General features: G+C 39.8%; 2 protein-coding genes across 5 annotated transcripts in view; one reads left to right on the top strand and one right to left on the bottom strand.

Annotated features, from left to right (window-relative positions):
* Positions 1–9,869, top strand: part of MIS18BP1 (MIS18 binding protein 1) — a 61,329-nt gene extending 51,460 nt beyond the window's left edge. For 2 of the 4 annotated variants that reach the window (XM_023624556.2, XM_023624553.2), the window contains exons 14-17: positions 1,807–1,955; positions 5,808–5,895; positions 8,608–8,662; positions 8,847–9,869. In XM_023624556.2, coding sequence (XP_023480324.1) covers positions 1,807–1,955; positions 5,808–5,895; positions 8,608–8,662; positions 8,847–8,950 — 396 coding nt within the window. In that variant the 3' untranslated portion in view covers positions 8,951–9,869. Of the gene's footprint in view, positions 1–1,806; positions 1,956–5,807; positions 5,896–5,931; positions 6,115–8,607; positions 8,663–8,846 lie in introns of all 4 variants that reach the window. The other 2 variants (XR_011441164.1, XR_011441166.1) reach the window with 2 other exon arrangements.
* Positions 7,904–16,309, bottom strand: part of FANCM (FA complementation group M) — a 56,443-nt gene continuing 48,037 nt past the window's right edge. The window contains exons 21-23 of the mRNA XM_023624548.2: positions 15,653–16,028; positions 13,094–13,385; positions 7,904–12,504 (exon numbers count right to left, since the gene is read on the bottom strand). Of these exons, the coding sequence (XP_023480316.2) occupies positions 12,366–12,504; positions 13,094–13,385; positions 15,653–16,028 (807 nt within the window). The 3' untranslated portion in view covers positions 7,904–12,365. The remainder of the gene's footprint in view (positions 12,505–13,093; positions 13,386–15,652; positions 16,029–16,309) is intronic.

Here is a 16,309-nt window from a genome sequence, read left to right as displayed (position 1 = left end):
TACAAAGAACTCATTTGAATGATACTAGAGTACTAAAAAGTATCAAAATCACAGGAAAAAAGTGGGCGAGAAAGAATTCAAATGGCTGAATGAACACTTGAGGAAGTGGTCCTTTTAGCTAGAGTTCAAAGGAAAACAGAGTAAACTTATATGTATACCTTCTAAATTACAGAATCTTTTTAAAAAATAAGTTAAAATATCCACTAACAAAAAGCGATGGAGACATTGATGCAGTCATGCATCAGTGTGTGTGTAACTGAAGCATACCTTTTGGAAAGGATCATGGCAGTATATGAGAGCTGTGAAGACTAATGCCACTCATGGGAGTTTATCCTAAGAAATTCAACAAAGCCAAAAGTCTTCGCAAAGATACTCACTGCAGGTTTATCTTCTCAGCAAAAAACTGCAAACAATCTATATATCCAATAAGGATGTTCTTCATAAACACAGTGAAATACAGTACAAATATTAAGCACAAATGTGAGAGTGTTTCTAGAATCTAAATATAAATATTAAGTATATTAAGATTAAAGTAATGTGAAAATGGAAGGATATAGACAACTGCACTATTAAGTGTAAAAATTGAGGGGCCGGCCCTGTGGCGCAGCAGTTAAGTTCCCATGTTCTGCTTCGGCGGCCTGGGGTTCGCCGGTTCGGATACCGGGTGCGGACATGGCACGGCTTAGCACGCCATGCTGTGGTAGGCGTCCCACATATAAAGTAGAGGAAGGTGGGCATGGATGTTAGCTCAGGGCCAGTCTTCCTCAGCAAAAAGAGGAGGATTGGCAGCAGATGTTAGCTCAGGGCTAATCTTCCTCCAAAAAAAAATTGAAAGAGTTGTTTTAGTAAGCTAAACTTAAGGGTAGTTTTTTCATCTACTCTTGTTGTAATATTGCTGTTAAATCATCTCCAATTTAAGAAGGCTAGACAGTGCTTTGAGAATTTAGTAACATCGTTATCTGGGCCCCCCTTTTTGCCTGCACAGGTTATAAAGGGAGATATTTTAAGGGACCCATCAGACGCTCTTAACTATGTTCTCTGCACAGCAACCGGGCACCTTTAGGGGTTGTGCCCTTTATATTATTCCACCAGCATCTCAGGTTCTATATATGTTTTGGCCTAAATGCAAAAGTAGCAACATTTGAAAAACAAAGATAATAAAATAGAAATGGAAAGCAGTGAATTATATTCCATTTTTTGTGGCATAAGTCACCTTTTTCTAAGGTTTTAATAAAAAGGTAAGTAAAATCTTAATTAAGGATTGTTGTTTATTGGAAATATATACACACAGAAGTTAAACAGTGCTTGAGTTCCTATTAAGGGCCAAGTGTAATAGTAAATGAATTATAGTTTTGTTGTGTCTACACAGAGGTCAGCAAACTATGGGCCAAGGGCCCAATCTGGCATCCTACCTTTTTTGTAGGCAAGATTTGATGGGAGCACAGGCATGCCCATGGTTTACGTGTCGGCTCTGGCTGCCATCTGCAGCAGCAGAGTTGAGTAGCTGGGACAGACTGTCTAGACACAAAGCCTAAAGTATTTCCCATCTGACTCTTCACAGAAAACGTTTGCTGACCCTGGTCTATACAACCTTTAGAAAGAGGTGTCATTGTCTCCATTTTACACAAGAGAAACGAAGTTTTTTAGAGGCCAAGGCTCTGTTGTCTACCTGCCAGCATTTTCTGTTATCTCAGTTGGAAAATTATAAGAAGGAAAACAACTTGTCAGCCCATCAAAAGACATTTTGTGATAATGAGAAATTCCATTTTTAGGGGTGCCTGCTGGTAATAAATATTTGCTTTCTAGTTGCCAAGTTTCCAGGACAGTCAAGAAGAGGATGATATTCTGCCAGATATGGACAGAAACCCAACAACTCCATCGTCAGTTATCTTTCCGTTGACAAAAACTCCTCAGGGTCAGCATGTCAGTCCTGGCATGCTGGCCTCTATAAATAGGTAAATGTTCACACCTGGTACTGTATTCTCTGCATCAGCAATTAACATTTCATGAGTCAAAGACAGTAGATCTCAGTAATGAGAAGAGTCATGAAAATCTAGAAAGAATAGTTCCCAGAGGTTGAGGATGGACACGTTCAGCTGGGAGGGTGCTATTCAAAGTGTCGGGACACAGCTTACACTTCACATCAGGGCAACTTCCAAGTGGATCAGAGTTTTGCATGTAGAAATCTTGGAGAATTATTTTATAATCTGAGATAAGTCAAGGTCTTTCTATGATGCAAGACCCAGAAGCCACTAACAAAAAGAACAATAAAGTCAACCATATAAAAAATAAAAATTTTACTTGGTACCAACCACCATAAACGATCAAAAGAAATGACAATCTGAGAAAAGAATATATGGAACATATCACAGGAAAAAGGCTAATTTCCTTGATACAGCACTCCTACAAATTAACAAGAAGAAGAAAGCCATTCTCATGTGTCACTAGTGAGAAGGTGGATTAGTACAGTCTCTGCAGGCAGAGTTTGTCTGTATCTACCCAAATCTAGATGCTCCTTGACCTAGCAGTCCAGCTTCTAGAATTGTGAACACACAGCTTATTCATTGCTGTATTGTTAATAATGACAAAAGACTGGAAGCAACTGGAATGTCCATCAATAGGCTCTCGTCAAATAAATTCTGGTACGTTATGTAGCCATAGAAATTAATGAGGAAATTCTTTATCTACTGTTACGGTAAAATGTCCAAGATACATCAAGCGAGAAAAGTTAGATGCAGTGAATTACGTGTTACCATTTAGGTAAATACGGGCTGTCTGTGTATGCGTGTATATGTGTATATACTTGTCTATGTATACTTGTGCCTACTTATGCATATATACATAAGTGCTTTTATTTGATTAAATACCTGAAAGGATACCCGAGAAACTGAAAACATTGGTGATCCCTGGAGAGAAGAGCTAAGATAGCTTGGGACAAGTAAGATGGAGACTTTTTGAATTTTGAACTACATGAATATGGGAACTACTTGAAATATAAATCAAATTACAAAAAAAAATAGGGGTGGCCAACTGTCACAGAGAAAAGATGGTAAGTGATAAGAATGAGGCCTGAGTGTAGGCTATTGAGTTTGGCAGTTAAGCAGACCAATGCTGACCTTGGTAAGAACAATTTCCATGGGGTGTGAGAGGCAGAAGCCAGATGATAATGAAAGCGAAAAAGGTGTTCAGCGCTCTCCATGAAGCTTGGTGAAATTTTAATTTGCATTTTATTTAGCAAAAACATAATTTTTCCCTAGCAATCCACAAATTATTTTTTATTTCAATTTGGTGTTTAGTGCAGGTGAAAATATATTGAGAATATAGTTTTGGGAAGCACTTTGGCCAAATCATCAAAAGCTTCAAAATATTCATCCCTTTGGCCTTTGAATTTTGTTAGCCAATTCTAAGGAAATATGAGATTGGGCAAGTACATATGTGCATTTGTATGAATAAAGATGTTCTCAAAACACAATACTGAAAATTTGGAGATAACTTAAATGTCCTAGAAGTTAAGAAATTATGTGTAATAACTAAAAAATCACACTTGCAAGAATTTTTAATAAGATAGAATAATGTTCAGTGGATAATAGTTTTTAAAAGCTAGGAAATAAAACTTCACACTTTTTTATGGCTGAGTAATATTCCATGGTATACATGTGCCACACCATCTTTATCCATTCATTTATTGATGGGTACTTAGGTTGTTTCCATGTTTTAGCTATTGTAAATAATGCTTCAATGAACCTAGGGGTGCAGATGTCTTTTCAAATCACTGTTTTCAATTTTTTTTGACAAATAGAAGTGGAATTGCTGGATCATATGGCAGTTCCATTCTTATTTTATTTTATTATTTATTTTGCTGAGGAAGATTGGCCCTGAGCTAACATCTGTTCCAGTCTTCCTCTATTTTGTATGTGGGATGCTGCCCCAGCATGGTCTCCGCCAAGTGATGTAGGTCTGTGCCCCGGAACTGAACCCAGGATGCCAAAGTGGGGCACACCAAACCTAACCACTAGGCCTCAGGGCCTGCCCCCATTTTTCATTTTTTGAGGAACCTCCATATTGTTTTCCATAGTGGCTACACAGTTTATGTTCCCACCAACAGGATGCAAGGGTTCCCTTTTCTCCACATCCTCGCCAACAGCTATTTGCAACAACATGGATAGACTTAGAGGGTATTATGCTAAGTGAAATAAGTGAGACAGAAAAAACAAAACAAACGAACAAACAAAATAGAAACAGACTCAGATTCTCCAAACAAAGTGGTAGTTCCCAGATGGGGGAGGAGTTGAGGGCCTGAGTGAAAGAGGTGAAGGGGAAAGGTGAAGTACAAACTTCCAGTTACAAAGTGAATGACTTAGGGGGTGTAATGTACAGCAGAGGGAGTATAGGCAGCAGTACTGTAATAACTTCGTATGGGGACAGATGGGAACTGCACTTAACGTGGTGATCGTTTCGTAATGTATGTAAATATCGAATCAGTATGATGTACACCTGGAACCAATAGGATATTGTATGTCAGTTATACTTCAGTAAAAAAGTAAAAGCTACATGCAGTACGATCCCAGTTACATACTGTGTGTTCATAAGAGAAAGGAGATTTCCTGACCAAAACATCACCCGCCATTCTCTTGGGGTTGTACAATTAGACTGATATGGGTTGTGGGATTTTCTCTATCACTTTTACAGTTAAGGAAATATAGCATTTTTTTCTTATAGAGCACATGCTGGACTCATTTGTATTATGAATATATTTCCTAAAACCTTTTTCTTATTTTAAAAAATGAGTTTCCTAGGCCTCTTCACTATCTCTTGACTTCACCAACTCGAGTAATCGACTTCCTTTTTATAACAATTTTGAAACGTTTTTTTCACTTCAGAAATGTTCTCTCTGCAGACCACAGACTCATGAGGTGCTGCTCCTGAGCAAGTGGCCAGGCCTACTCACTCGCTGAGCAGTAGCGTTTGTGGTTCCCGTTAGCATCTTAGTACAATCACATTTACAGATTTCTACCTGTCATACCTTTAAGGTTGCTTCCAAACAGTCATAAAGGAAAGGATAATCGGCCAGATAGGATCTTGGAGCCAAGAGAGAGGATTAGGATTGGTGTTCAGCTGGTGTTTACTGTCATTTACTGTATTTACTGTCATGGGACTTGTGGAGGGAATTGAGAACAACCGTTCTGTTTGGCTTGAATTTTCATCTGTAAATTTTGAGTCAAGCCTGTTAGCTAAGAACGAGAGGGGAAAGAGAGAAGGTAAAAAGAAATGAAGAAAACTTCATAGCTGGTCTGGGGAATACAAGACAGATGTAACTCTGTAGAAATAAAAGGCTTGTGAGCTGAACTGAAGACTCAGCACAGTTGGAAGTCATAAATTAGTTGAGGGTTTTCATCACCAAGTATATCCTTAAAGTGGTCAGCTTTAAGACTGACTCTGGATGGGGAAGGAAGTGAACAGGAAAAAGGAGTGAAAGGTGTATCAAGGGAGTCCAGGGACAAGAAGTGTCTGTGAGTTTTGGAAAATAGAAGCAGCAAGATAGAGACTGGAAAGAGCACAATTGGACAGTGAACAATAAGCAAATCATAATGTCCTAGAATATTCTTAATCAGTGTTTCCTTTAAAATGTTTGATTGAAGCATTTTGTCCATCTCCGTAGGTACACCATTGTCTTTTTAAAAATGGAAAAGAAAATGTACTTTTTAAAGATTGAAACACATTTTAAATTAATTTTATCAACTGCTGTTCAGCCTGTGGATAAAAGTATGGTAGTTAACATTGGCTTGAAATACTTTGTATTCAAACAGGAATGAATGTGATAAATATGTTTTCCATATGCAAAAAAACCATAAAAGTAAAGGTGGCATTGTCTGGGGCAATATCAAGAAAAAAACGGTAAGTATTTTTATTCTTCATTCATTTTCTCAACAGATATCTGTTAACAACTGTAATAGCTGGCAGGTTGTGGTGGTTAGGAGTTACGTAACTGTCCCTGCCCTCACGGTGCTTACAGCCTAACGCAAGTCCATCACGACAGGAGGCCTCTAGCGAGATAAGTGTGGAAGTGCCGTAGGATTACAGGTGGCAGCACGTAGACTGAAGCATCTGAGCACGGTGAGAATGGATAACGTTTCTCACTTAAGGAGCCAGGTGGGGGTGGGAGAAATACATGCAGGTCAGGGAAGGACGTTTCAGGCCCGACACAAAAGCATACTATCTGTGCAATGATTGGGCAATAATCCAGGCTAATGAATCCTGATTGCCATTGGATAAGAAATTTCATCAAATACTATGCAGTTTCAAATGGTTTCAAATGTTTTTTAGATTCAGCTACTTAATTTTTTCATATATATCTAGATTTAAAATCTAATTACAGAAAAAATTTTAACTTCAAAGTTGCCTTAATAGAGTGATCTATATCCCTTTGAGAAAAGATTGAGAGCCTTTATCCTCTTGACTTTTTAAATTTTTAATGTGATTTTAATTTGGATAACTTATATCCAGATAAAAATACAAATATTCTAGAAAAATTAGTTCATCTCAAATTGCCTCACAGTGAATAGCTAATCTTAGAGAATGATCATTGATGGGTGGAAGGAGGATGACCTTGCCCCCCTTCTGACTAGGTTGTGGCCGTCTCTTCCTCCCTCGCCTATGTTGAAGTATTTCTGTTGCACACTTGCTAGAGTGCGATTCCTCTTGGAGAGGCTCTCAACTGAGCACTGGGATCCCATAATCACGTCCAGTCTTCCTGGGCTTCACTTGTCCACAGGAAGTGGTAGATTCCGCTGGGGACCCTGATGTAATAAAATCGGCTTGGAGACTCAGGTCTTCAAAAGAAACCTCTGCTCCATAAGTGAAGATGCAGGCAGACGTCCTCTGTGTTCTTAGCTTCCCTTTGTCCAATCCCACATTCCTTAGGAGAAGGAAAGTTTGTTTTGTTGCAAAGGACCTGGGATCATCTTATCATAGTGAGAAGGATGCCTTCTAGTGTGTTTTGCCAGTAAGAAGCTGGGTTGCTTTGACAAGTATTTCTCAAACTTAAATGAGCATAGGAGGCTCCTCGGGAATCTTGTTAAACCCCAGATACTGATCCACTATTTGAGATTCTGCATTTCTAACAGGCTCCAGAGCCAGCCCGGATGATCTAGGGGTTAAGATTTGGTGCTCTCACCACCAAGGCCCAGGTTCATTTCCTGGTCAAGGAACCACACCACCCATCTGTCAGTTGTCATACTGTGGTGGCTGCATGTTGCTGTGATGCTGAAAGCTATGCCACTGGGATTTCAAATACCAGCAGGGTCCCCCATGGTGGACATGTTTCACCAGAGCTTCCAGACTAGACAGACTAGAAAGGACCTGGCCACACACTTCTGAAAAAATGGGCCATGAAAACCCTATGCATAGTCGCGGAGCACTGTCTTATAAGTGCCGGAAGGGGAGAGGATGGCACAGAAAGACCCCGTAGGGTCCCGCTCTGCTGTCCACAGGGTCGCTAGGGGCCTGAATTGACTTGACAGCACTAAATCGCAACAAACCAGCTCCAGGTGATGCTTATGCTGCTGATCCGTGCGCCACTGAGTAGCAGAAGACCTAACCCACTCAGTCTTTTCTCTCTGCAAAATGAGAAAAAGTTCATACGGATATTTCTGCAAGGGCCCTTCCTATTAAGAACTTTGGTTTCTCTGTGTATCTACATCATCTTACCTACCTCTGGGCTTTTTATTCGTAATAGGTTTTTGTTTGAGCAGGCTGCCAAACTACAGTGTCTTTGTGATTTAGACCCATTTTTTCATAGACTAATGTTGTAGCCAATGTGTGAGGATCGAAAAAGATTTGGTATTAAAAGTTCTGATTTCAAGTTCCAACTCCCCCATACCAGCTTCATGACAAGACAAGTGGCTTGAGCTTTTGAATCTCATTTTATTCATGTGTGATGTGACATGGGGATCATGATACTGGTTTATCTCACTAAATGGTTTTGAGGGCTTAATGATGTAATCGTGTTTGGACTCATTTCACAGGAGAAAATACACTGACATCACAATCTATGAACACAAGTTAGTATCTCAAGTTTCTTTCAACAACATTGACCCTTAGTACAGTGGGTATTCTCAGTCGTATTTTCTTTTCTGTTCATTTGTTAGAATAGCCAGCCATGGCCACTAGTTTAAAAAGCATTGACGTATATAGGTATGCATTATACATTTAAAACTTGCCATATAAATTCCCATTTTAGTCAAGAATTTAAAGTACAGAGAATTTAAATTTTGCTAGTGTTAATGGAGTGGAATAAGTACTTAGTAGATTTTGGCAACTTCCAGAGGCCCACAGACTGTCCTTTAACCGTTGTAGCATTAGTTTGTAATGTTTTCTTACAGTCATGTTTGCCAGCAGTGGGAAACAACATTGAATAGTCATGGTTCCTGCCCTGGATAAATTCAACTTAAAAGAGAATTAGACAGAATTTTACAGATAATCACGTATGATTAGGGGTTGCAGGCACATGCTCCAAGTACTCTGGGAGGAAGGATGCGCAGTCGTGTCTGGTGTGAGGCCGGCTTCAGAGGGGGCACCATTCAGCTATTAATACGAGCTCTCTTGTAGGTTGAAACTGATTTTGCAACTCCAACATCAAGAAGAAAAGCCCCGTTTAACAAAGGTAAGTACTTACATCCTTATTTTCGAGCTCAGTTCTGTTACAGGGTCGTCTCTTTATTAACATGGTACTAAAAGTAATTGCTCTCAAGTGGGCAGACTTACCATTTTGTTTCTTACAGTTTTCAATTTCATTGAAATTACTTTTAGAAATTTATTAATCTTTTTTATTAAACTTCTCTTTACAGAATTAGCAGAAAACTCTGGTATTGGAAAACTTTTCACTAATGCTATGGAGTCTTTAGATGAAGAAGAGAAAGACTATTATTTTTCAAACTCTGATTCTGCATAGTAAAAATGAGAAAATATTTCCAAGATTTTTATCAAGAAGCGGACAGTGTATTTATATCTTCATTTGAAGTACATGTATTTTCTTTATAATAGCTTCATATTCAACTGTGGACTCCTTTTCCAAGGTTTCATGTTTTTGTATTCAAAGTAAAATATCCTTCTATAAAATATTCCTCATTGCTGCAGCTTACTAAAAATATAAGGAAAATTGTTTTGTTTGTGTAGATATTTGTAAATTTCTGGTTTGCAATGTTAAAAAATATATATAGATAAGTCTCTCATAAGCATCTAAGTCTTATTACTTTAAGAAAATCATGTTCCAAAATGACTTTTTAAGAGCTTTCAAGAAAATGTTGCTATCCTTAAGGGGGAACGTGGGGGAAAATAAAAGGTAGATTGTACTGGTGGCTAGTGAATTCATGAAAACTTTAAGTTAGCATTTGTCACCACTTGGTATACAAGCCAGAGTTGATCTAATGTTTAAATTACATGTTGCTGAAACTATTTCACACGCTATTTTTCTTAAAACTTTTGATTGGCATATCTATGAAACCTATGTAAATTTAACATTGCTTTTTCAGTATTTTATTAGGTCGAATCAGAGAACAGATTTTGTTGCATTCTTAAAAGCCTTATTTACATATGCAGACATAGATTAAGTTTTTATCTCAATATTAAAAAGACTGGATTAGATAAACATCAGGTGATCTACCAGTGTAAGGAGACAAGTTACTATGTCATAGTACACATTGTTTTCCTTTTAGACAGATGGTTTCTTTAGAAATAAACTTCTTTTAGCTTATTCTGCCATTATGTTTTAAAATTATGTTGACATAGAATATTTTCCATCTGGTTACAGTACATACTGACCTTTGTCTCTAGTTAGGTTGTTCAAATAAAGTTAGTGTACTTTTATAGTATTTGTGTTGTTTTTATGATTGAGGTCACAGTGGTTTGCAGCAGCATATAAATTTCAGATGTGCGTTCTTGTATTTCCACTAATGTATAGACTGTGTTGTGTTCACCACCGAAAGTCTAGTTTCCATCCATCACCACGCACGTGTCCCTTTACCCTGTCACCCTTCCTGCTTGCTTATTTGTTTAAATTACTGCATCACAGAAAGAAAGCAAGATGTGTTTTGTTACTGGTTTAGTTTGTTTCCTCCAAAAATGCCAGAACTTTGAGTAAAAACTACATTTTCTTGTTTCTCGAGAATTTAGTCAGTAATGACCTGCAGTTATCTAACTAACTATAAGGTTTCTAGAAATGCAAGATTTAAAGCGAATAGTGCAGCTAGACTGAGGTGGTCCTCCTCAAAGCTGCCGTGGCCGTTTCCTGCCACGAAGACTTAGCTGTAGGCTGGAACAAATGAAAGGGGTATTTTGGAGTGGCTCTAAACACACTGCTGTACAACTTAAGTTGCCAATATTTGGTATAATACCACACTGTCTGAAGGTAGGGATAGTGTTTTAGGAGTTAGAAGGTAGTCCAATTCCACAGTGGGAAACAAAGCTGATGTGGAACTAGCATAGATCTGACAAACCCAAAGTGCGAGCCCACCCGCCAGGTCCCTGTGTCCTATCAGAACTCCCTCAGCATTGCCCTCGTCTGTTCTGTCGTATCCCACCTCCTCGCAGGTCCCTGGTTAGTCCTACTTCTTCCCCTCAGGTCAGAAGATAAGCCAGTAAGGTTAACCTAACCTCCCAGGAGACTGACTTACACATGGAAAAGAAAGACTTGAAGGGCGCAAAGACAGGAAGATGGACTGACAGGCAGTAGGGCTGACGGTCAAGTACTACCAGACAGCGTCTCGGAGGCGGCTGTGGCAGCTTCAGAGTGGCTGCAGCTCCCCACAGCAAGCATAAATGAATGCAGTCCTCTAGCTCATGTCCCTGATACAGCGCTGGTTTGTGAAATATTTTGTCTGATGGTGGACACACAGAATCACAGCATGCTGGTGTCTGCACGGGAGGTGCTGCAAGGTGGTGAGTGGCCCAGGTCGCTGTGGGTTGTTGAGGGACTGCAGGCTCCTGGCGTGCAGCTGGGGCAGAGGGTCACCAGAGGTCCCCACGCACATGCACCTCTGACACAATGAAGCAGGAACAAGCAGCAGCAAAAAGCACACTGGGACAGAAAGAGAAGCCCCTTTGCTTCTCCTGACGAGGCTTAGGTCATGCTCACTGTAGGGAAAATGCTCAGAAAGTTCAGTCTGTTCTAGAACAAGATACTGAAGGGTGAGTTTGAACCTGAGAGATAATAAACTGATAACTGCGCGTCAGCCAATAACTTACAGAACTTTTCTCTCTCGCTCAGTTGCTTTCAGAAGAATCGAGAATTTATACTATCCCAAAGGAGCCAAATTCACAATTAGAGTAACTTTTTAGTGAAAAAGAACTGTTTCTAGGTACTGGGTACTCATTCTAGATTTTCCAGTCTAAACCTGAATGAGCCACTTGTTTCTTGGCCTCACTTTTGTCATCTGATAAGAAAGGTCATTTGAGTTAGATGAGCTCTAAGTCCCTGCCGAGTCTCAGGCCAGGACAGCTCTCTGCTGTGAGGCTGGTCCCACTGCCCAACTGTAGCAGAAGACAAACTGAAGGCAGCAGGAGATAAGGGACTCAAAATGGGGGCAAGTGTCCAGAATTAAAAGCTGCTGTAGCTCCAGACTGACTACAAGGAAGGGCCTCAGGTTTTGCAGATGAAAACATGGAGCCATCTTAAAATAATACACACAGAAGGTAACGGGTCACAATGAAAGTCCATACTCAATAGCTCCTCTGTAGTAAAACGAAATTCTCCAAGTCCAGGTCGATATACCACTTCTTTAAAGATGATATTTCAATGAAAAAAGTAGTGTAGGCTGGAGTTCATACCAATAGGATTTGATTGTACTTGAGTGTGACAACTTTGGTAAGATAAACACTCAGTTAAATTTTCTAGTTTCCTGGTTACTGGGGCATGTATCTCACAACACACCTACCACCACACCTCATCCAATAGTATGCAGACTTAGGACCTTTAAAATATTGTAGATGATATTATAGTTAATATATAGGAAAAATTGTTTATGACCATTAAGTTGGCAGCAGACACATCAAATTATGCTCACAAATGACAACGACAGTCTTTGGAAAAATTCCAAAATACATCTCTAACTCTAGCTTTTACTTTCTTAATAGCACCTTCAATAAACTTTTCTTTATCCAATTTAAAAAAAAGGTTTCATAATCTAATCAAAATGGTAATTGATCAGGGGTTTCTTTTTTAATAATTTATATAAATAAAAATGTATACAATATAAAATAATACGGAAATATTCTCTTATTTACATATGTACACTGCTAATCACGTCACAGCGATGACTACCGATGTGCACCTTGCGCTGGGAGTCCTGCCCGCGCCCCAAGCAGCCTGATCAAGCGTCGGGCTGCAGGCCACCGTGGTTCAGGCCGTTGGGTAACATCTGCATGTCAAATACGTGGTGAACGTATCTGCAGATCTCCTCGGCCTTCTGAGGAGGCACTTGTGCGTGTGTGGAGATTTCCTGAGGTGAGCTGAGAAATAAATGAGACAAAAACATTACACTAGGACTTGTGAGTTATGAAATTTAAATTCTTATCTTGCTTTAGGAACACAAAGCATTAAAGCCTTAAGAAAATCATCCCTTCCTAAGCGTTCTACATCCAGTTAATATGTGTTTAGCATTAAATAAAACAAGGGCTTATTCTCTGTACTTAAAATCAGATATAACAATAATTTCAACATCTTACATGGGCCTTTAGTTTAATTAAAATTAACCTATTTTTTTAAATCCTCCTTTCCAAGCAATATAATAATCAAAAACCAGTTAAATTTTCAACTTGAACATTTTTCTAATTACAGAACTAAACAGCCCAGAAATGTTAGGATGAAGATGAAGTGTAGGTGCTGTCTGTCTGACTACGTAGGGCTCGGAGCCCCTCAAAGGCCACACCTGCATTTCCCCCATTAATGTCCTTGGCTTCATGCAGGGACTTAGGCGCTGAGAAGCAAAAAGTCTTGACTCAATCAGATTTTTCAAAAAATACTAAAATTCCTGTGAAATGCTAAGAATGATTTAAAAGTAACCATTATTATTTGATACAAATATTAAAACAGCCATACCTGTTAGTCATCTTTTTCACAGATGAAAACTGGTGACACATATTTAATGCAGTGACATAGCTTACGTTGGGAATACTGAGATAAAACTGAAGCGCCCCACACTTATTACTGTTCACCACTGCTGGGACCTGAATGCCAACATTCTTTCTTTGTTCCACTAAAGATAGTTCCTTTAGCAAATCTGCAGTTTCTTCTTGGCAGGAACTGAAAAGAATTCGGATTCCAGCACCAATTAAGGTAGTGAGCAGGTTATCATAGCTCTTTGTTCTCCTAAACATCCTGGATGTGTCTCCTAAATATGAAATATTTAGGAAAATGCAAACCTTAGTGACTTACATTAAGTAGAATCATTAATACTATATATTATTAAAATCCCAAGATCTACACCATTAAGCAAACTAGTGCCACATTATGATAACGAGAAACCCTGCAGCTAAAGATTGAAAGTGATTCTCAAATGTCTAAGAGAGAAAGTAGGGAGAACAGTCTCGATGAGTGTCCTAAACCGGGATCAACACAGGAAGCTGAGGATGCAGGGAGAGCGTACATTCCTAGATAATTGATTTCTGAAGGCCGAGGCTGCATTACTCATCTCTAAAATGCTTCCTAAGGCCAGCAGTGATGAAAGCTTCCTTAAGATACAAAATTACCTTATGTATTTATTCCAAGAGTAACTCAACACCTTGCACACCCACTGTAACATCTCTTTAACTCTTGCCTGTTAAGTTCCGTCCCTGGCTTTCCCATTTTCTTTCCCTTTCTACCCACATCCTTTCTTTGGCATTCTTCATTATGCCAAAAAAAACAAAAAATACTTTTCCATAACTTTGGCCATGTTACTTTCCTCTTTATTCCAAATCTATTTCCTTTATAAAGGCTATGTTAGTAAAGAGGAAATTATAGAATTTTAGCACTAATAGGAACCAAGAGATCACCTAATCTAAAGCCCTCACTTGTCAAATTAAAAAAGAAAAAAGACTAAAAAACAGTCACTGAAAGATAGAGTGATGGGGCTGGCCTCATGGCCGAGTGGTTAAGTACATGTGCTCCGCTTTGGCGGCCCAGTGTTTGCCAGTTTGGATCATGGGCAGGGACCTACACACTGTTCATCCAGCCATGCTGAGGCAGCATCCCACATAGAAGAACTAGAATGACCTCTAACTAGGATGTACAACTATATACTGGGGCTTTGGGGAGAGAAAAAAAAGAAAGTGACCTATCCAAGATCACATGGTTCACCAGTGACAGCATGGGGATAAAAAGGTACGTTGCTCAATTCTCAAACCAAGGTCTTACATAAACTACATTATTTCCTTTTACATAATGACCGTGTAATATTTTTTTTCAGTGAGGAAGATTGGTCCTGAACTAACTTCTGTTGCCAATCTTCCTCTTTGTGCTTGAGGAAGAATGTACCTGAGCTAACATCTGTGCCAATCTTCCCCTATTTTTTTATGTGGGACTGCCAAAGCATGGTTTGATGAGTAGTGTGTAGGTCTGTGCCCAGGATCCAAACCTGTGAACCCTGGGCCGCCAAAGCAGAGCACTCAAACCCAACCACTACGCCACCAGGCCGGCCCCATGACTGTAATTCTTAAATTTTCATAGTGGTTTTCACCTGCTTGATTTCACTTAAGCCTCATAATATCACAAGATGAGTGGGACCAGTGTATGAATAACTCCTCAGGGGGAGGGATTTGTCAATAGCTATGGAGACCCCAGACCCAGAGCGTCTCCTGCTTCCACATCCCTCGATCTTTTCACTATCCTCAGGGGCTCCCCATCCAATTAAATATTACCCACAGAAATCCCCTAAATGAAGCTCCAATCCTGCATTTCCAACTGCATCCTAGGCACCCGTTTCAGTGACCTACTGATAACTCAATCTTAACATGGTCAAAATTGAACACCCCTTGTCCCTCAAATCTGCTTCTCTCTCTCATAGTTGTCATCTTGATGAACAGCACCAGTACCTAACTGCCCAGGATCCAGGAAACTGGTCAACTCAAGAGTAATTCTTGGGGCCGGCTCCGTGGCCGAGTGGTTAAGTTCGCGTGTTCTGCTGCAGCGGCCCAGGGTTCGGATCCTGGGCGCGGACATGGCACCGCTCGTCAGGCCACGTTGAGGCAGCGTCCCACATCCCACAACTAGAAGAACATGCAACTAAGATATACAACTGTGTACAGGGGGGTTTGGGGAGATAAAGCAGAAAAAAAAAAAAGAGTAATTCTTGAATCCTTCTAATCCCACCTCCGAAATCTCCAGAATCCCACTCCTTGTCCCCACTGCTGCCTTATCTAAGGCCCTCATCCGTTCTGGGACTCCTGAAAAAGACCTAACTGGTTCACTTGCCTTCAACCTCTCACCCTTCAATTCTCATAAGCTATATTTAAACACAATGACTAATGAAACACATCACGATATTATGTAAACATGAAATGACATCATGAGTCCAAGTATTTACATTTAAGAGCTTCCCACGTCCTGACAGAAGAATGAACTAAATAATAGTCAAGTTCCTCTACAGCCTTATAAACAAAGACATTTCAAAATACAAACCTGTTTTTTCTCTGTCCTTTTCCACAATCACACATATTCTTTCAAACATGCTCTGTAGGTACTGGATCTGGTCAATGAGCTTGTTCTTCCCGACACTGTTTAGCATCTCCGACTGAGGCCTCCTTTCCACCACCATGCGGTTACTCACGATGTAACCACAACCATGAAGAGGACAGACCTCTACCTGTAAGCCATGAACTGCTCGCAGGGAAGAAATTACTTCTGAACCAGAAGTGATTTCACGACTATCTACAAGAATACAAGTTCTTCGGCCTTCTGGTGGAAATCTGGGAGCAGCATGTGTGCCAGCCAAATGTGGTCTTGAGCTGGAACAGTATGCCATTGAAGAGCCAGAGTCCTCCCGCACACTCCCGACCTGGAACAGTAGGAAACATCCATCCTGATCAGGTTAAACATGTATTAACACCATAAACTTCTAACACCTCACATGATTTTCCGTACTGATATATTTTTTTTTTTTACTCTTTTTTTCTTCCTTCAACATGACCAAAGTGACTATGTAGATAAAGGACCAAACCACCGCTTCACACCTAGTAGGATGGTTATGATTTTTAAAAGAGGGAAAATAAGTGTTGATGAGAAAGTGAAAAAACTGGAACATACCTCGCTGGAGGGAACGTAAAATGGTGCCGCCAC

This window comes from Equus caballus, chromosome 1, assembly GCF_041296265.1.
Source record: "Equus caballus isolate H_3958 breed thoroughbred chromosome 1, TB-T2T, whole genome shotgun sequence".
Classification (NCBI taxonomy): Eukaryota; Metazoa; Chordata; class Mammalia; order Perissodactyla; family Equidae; genus Equus; species Equus caballus.
The sequence above is the reverse complement of the archived record's forward strand: the minus strand, read 5'-3'. Positions and strand labels throughout refer to the sequence as shown.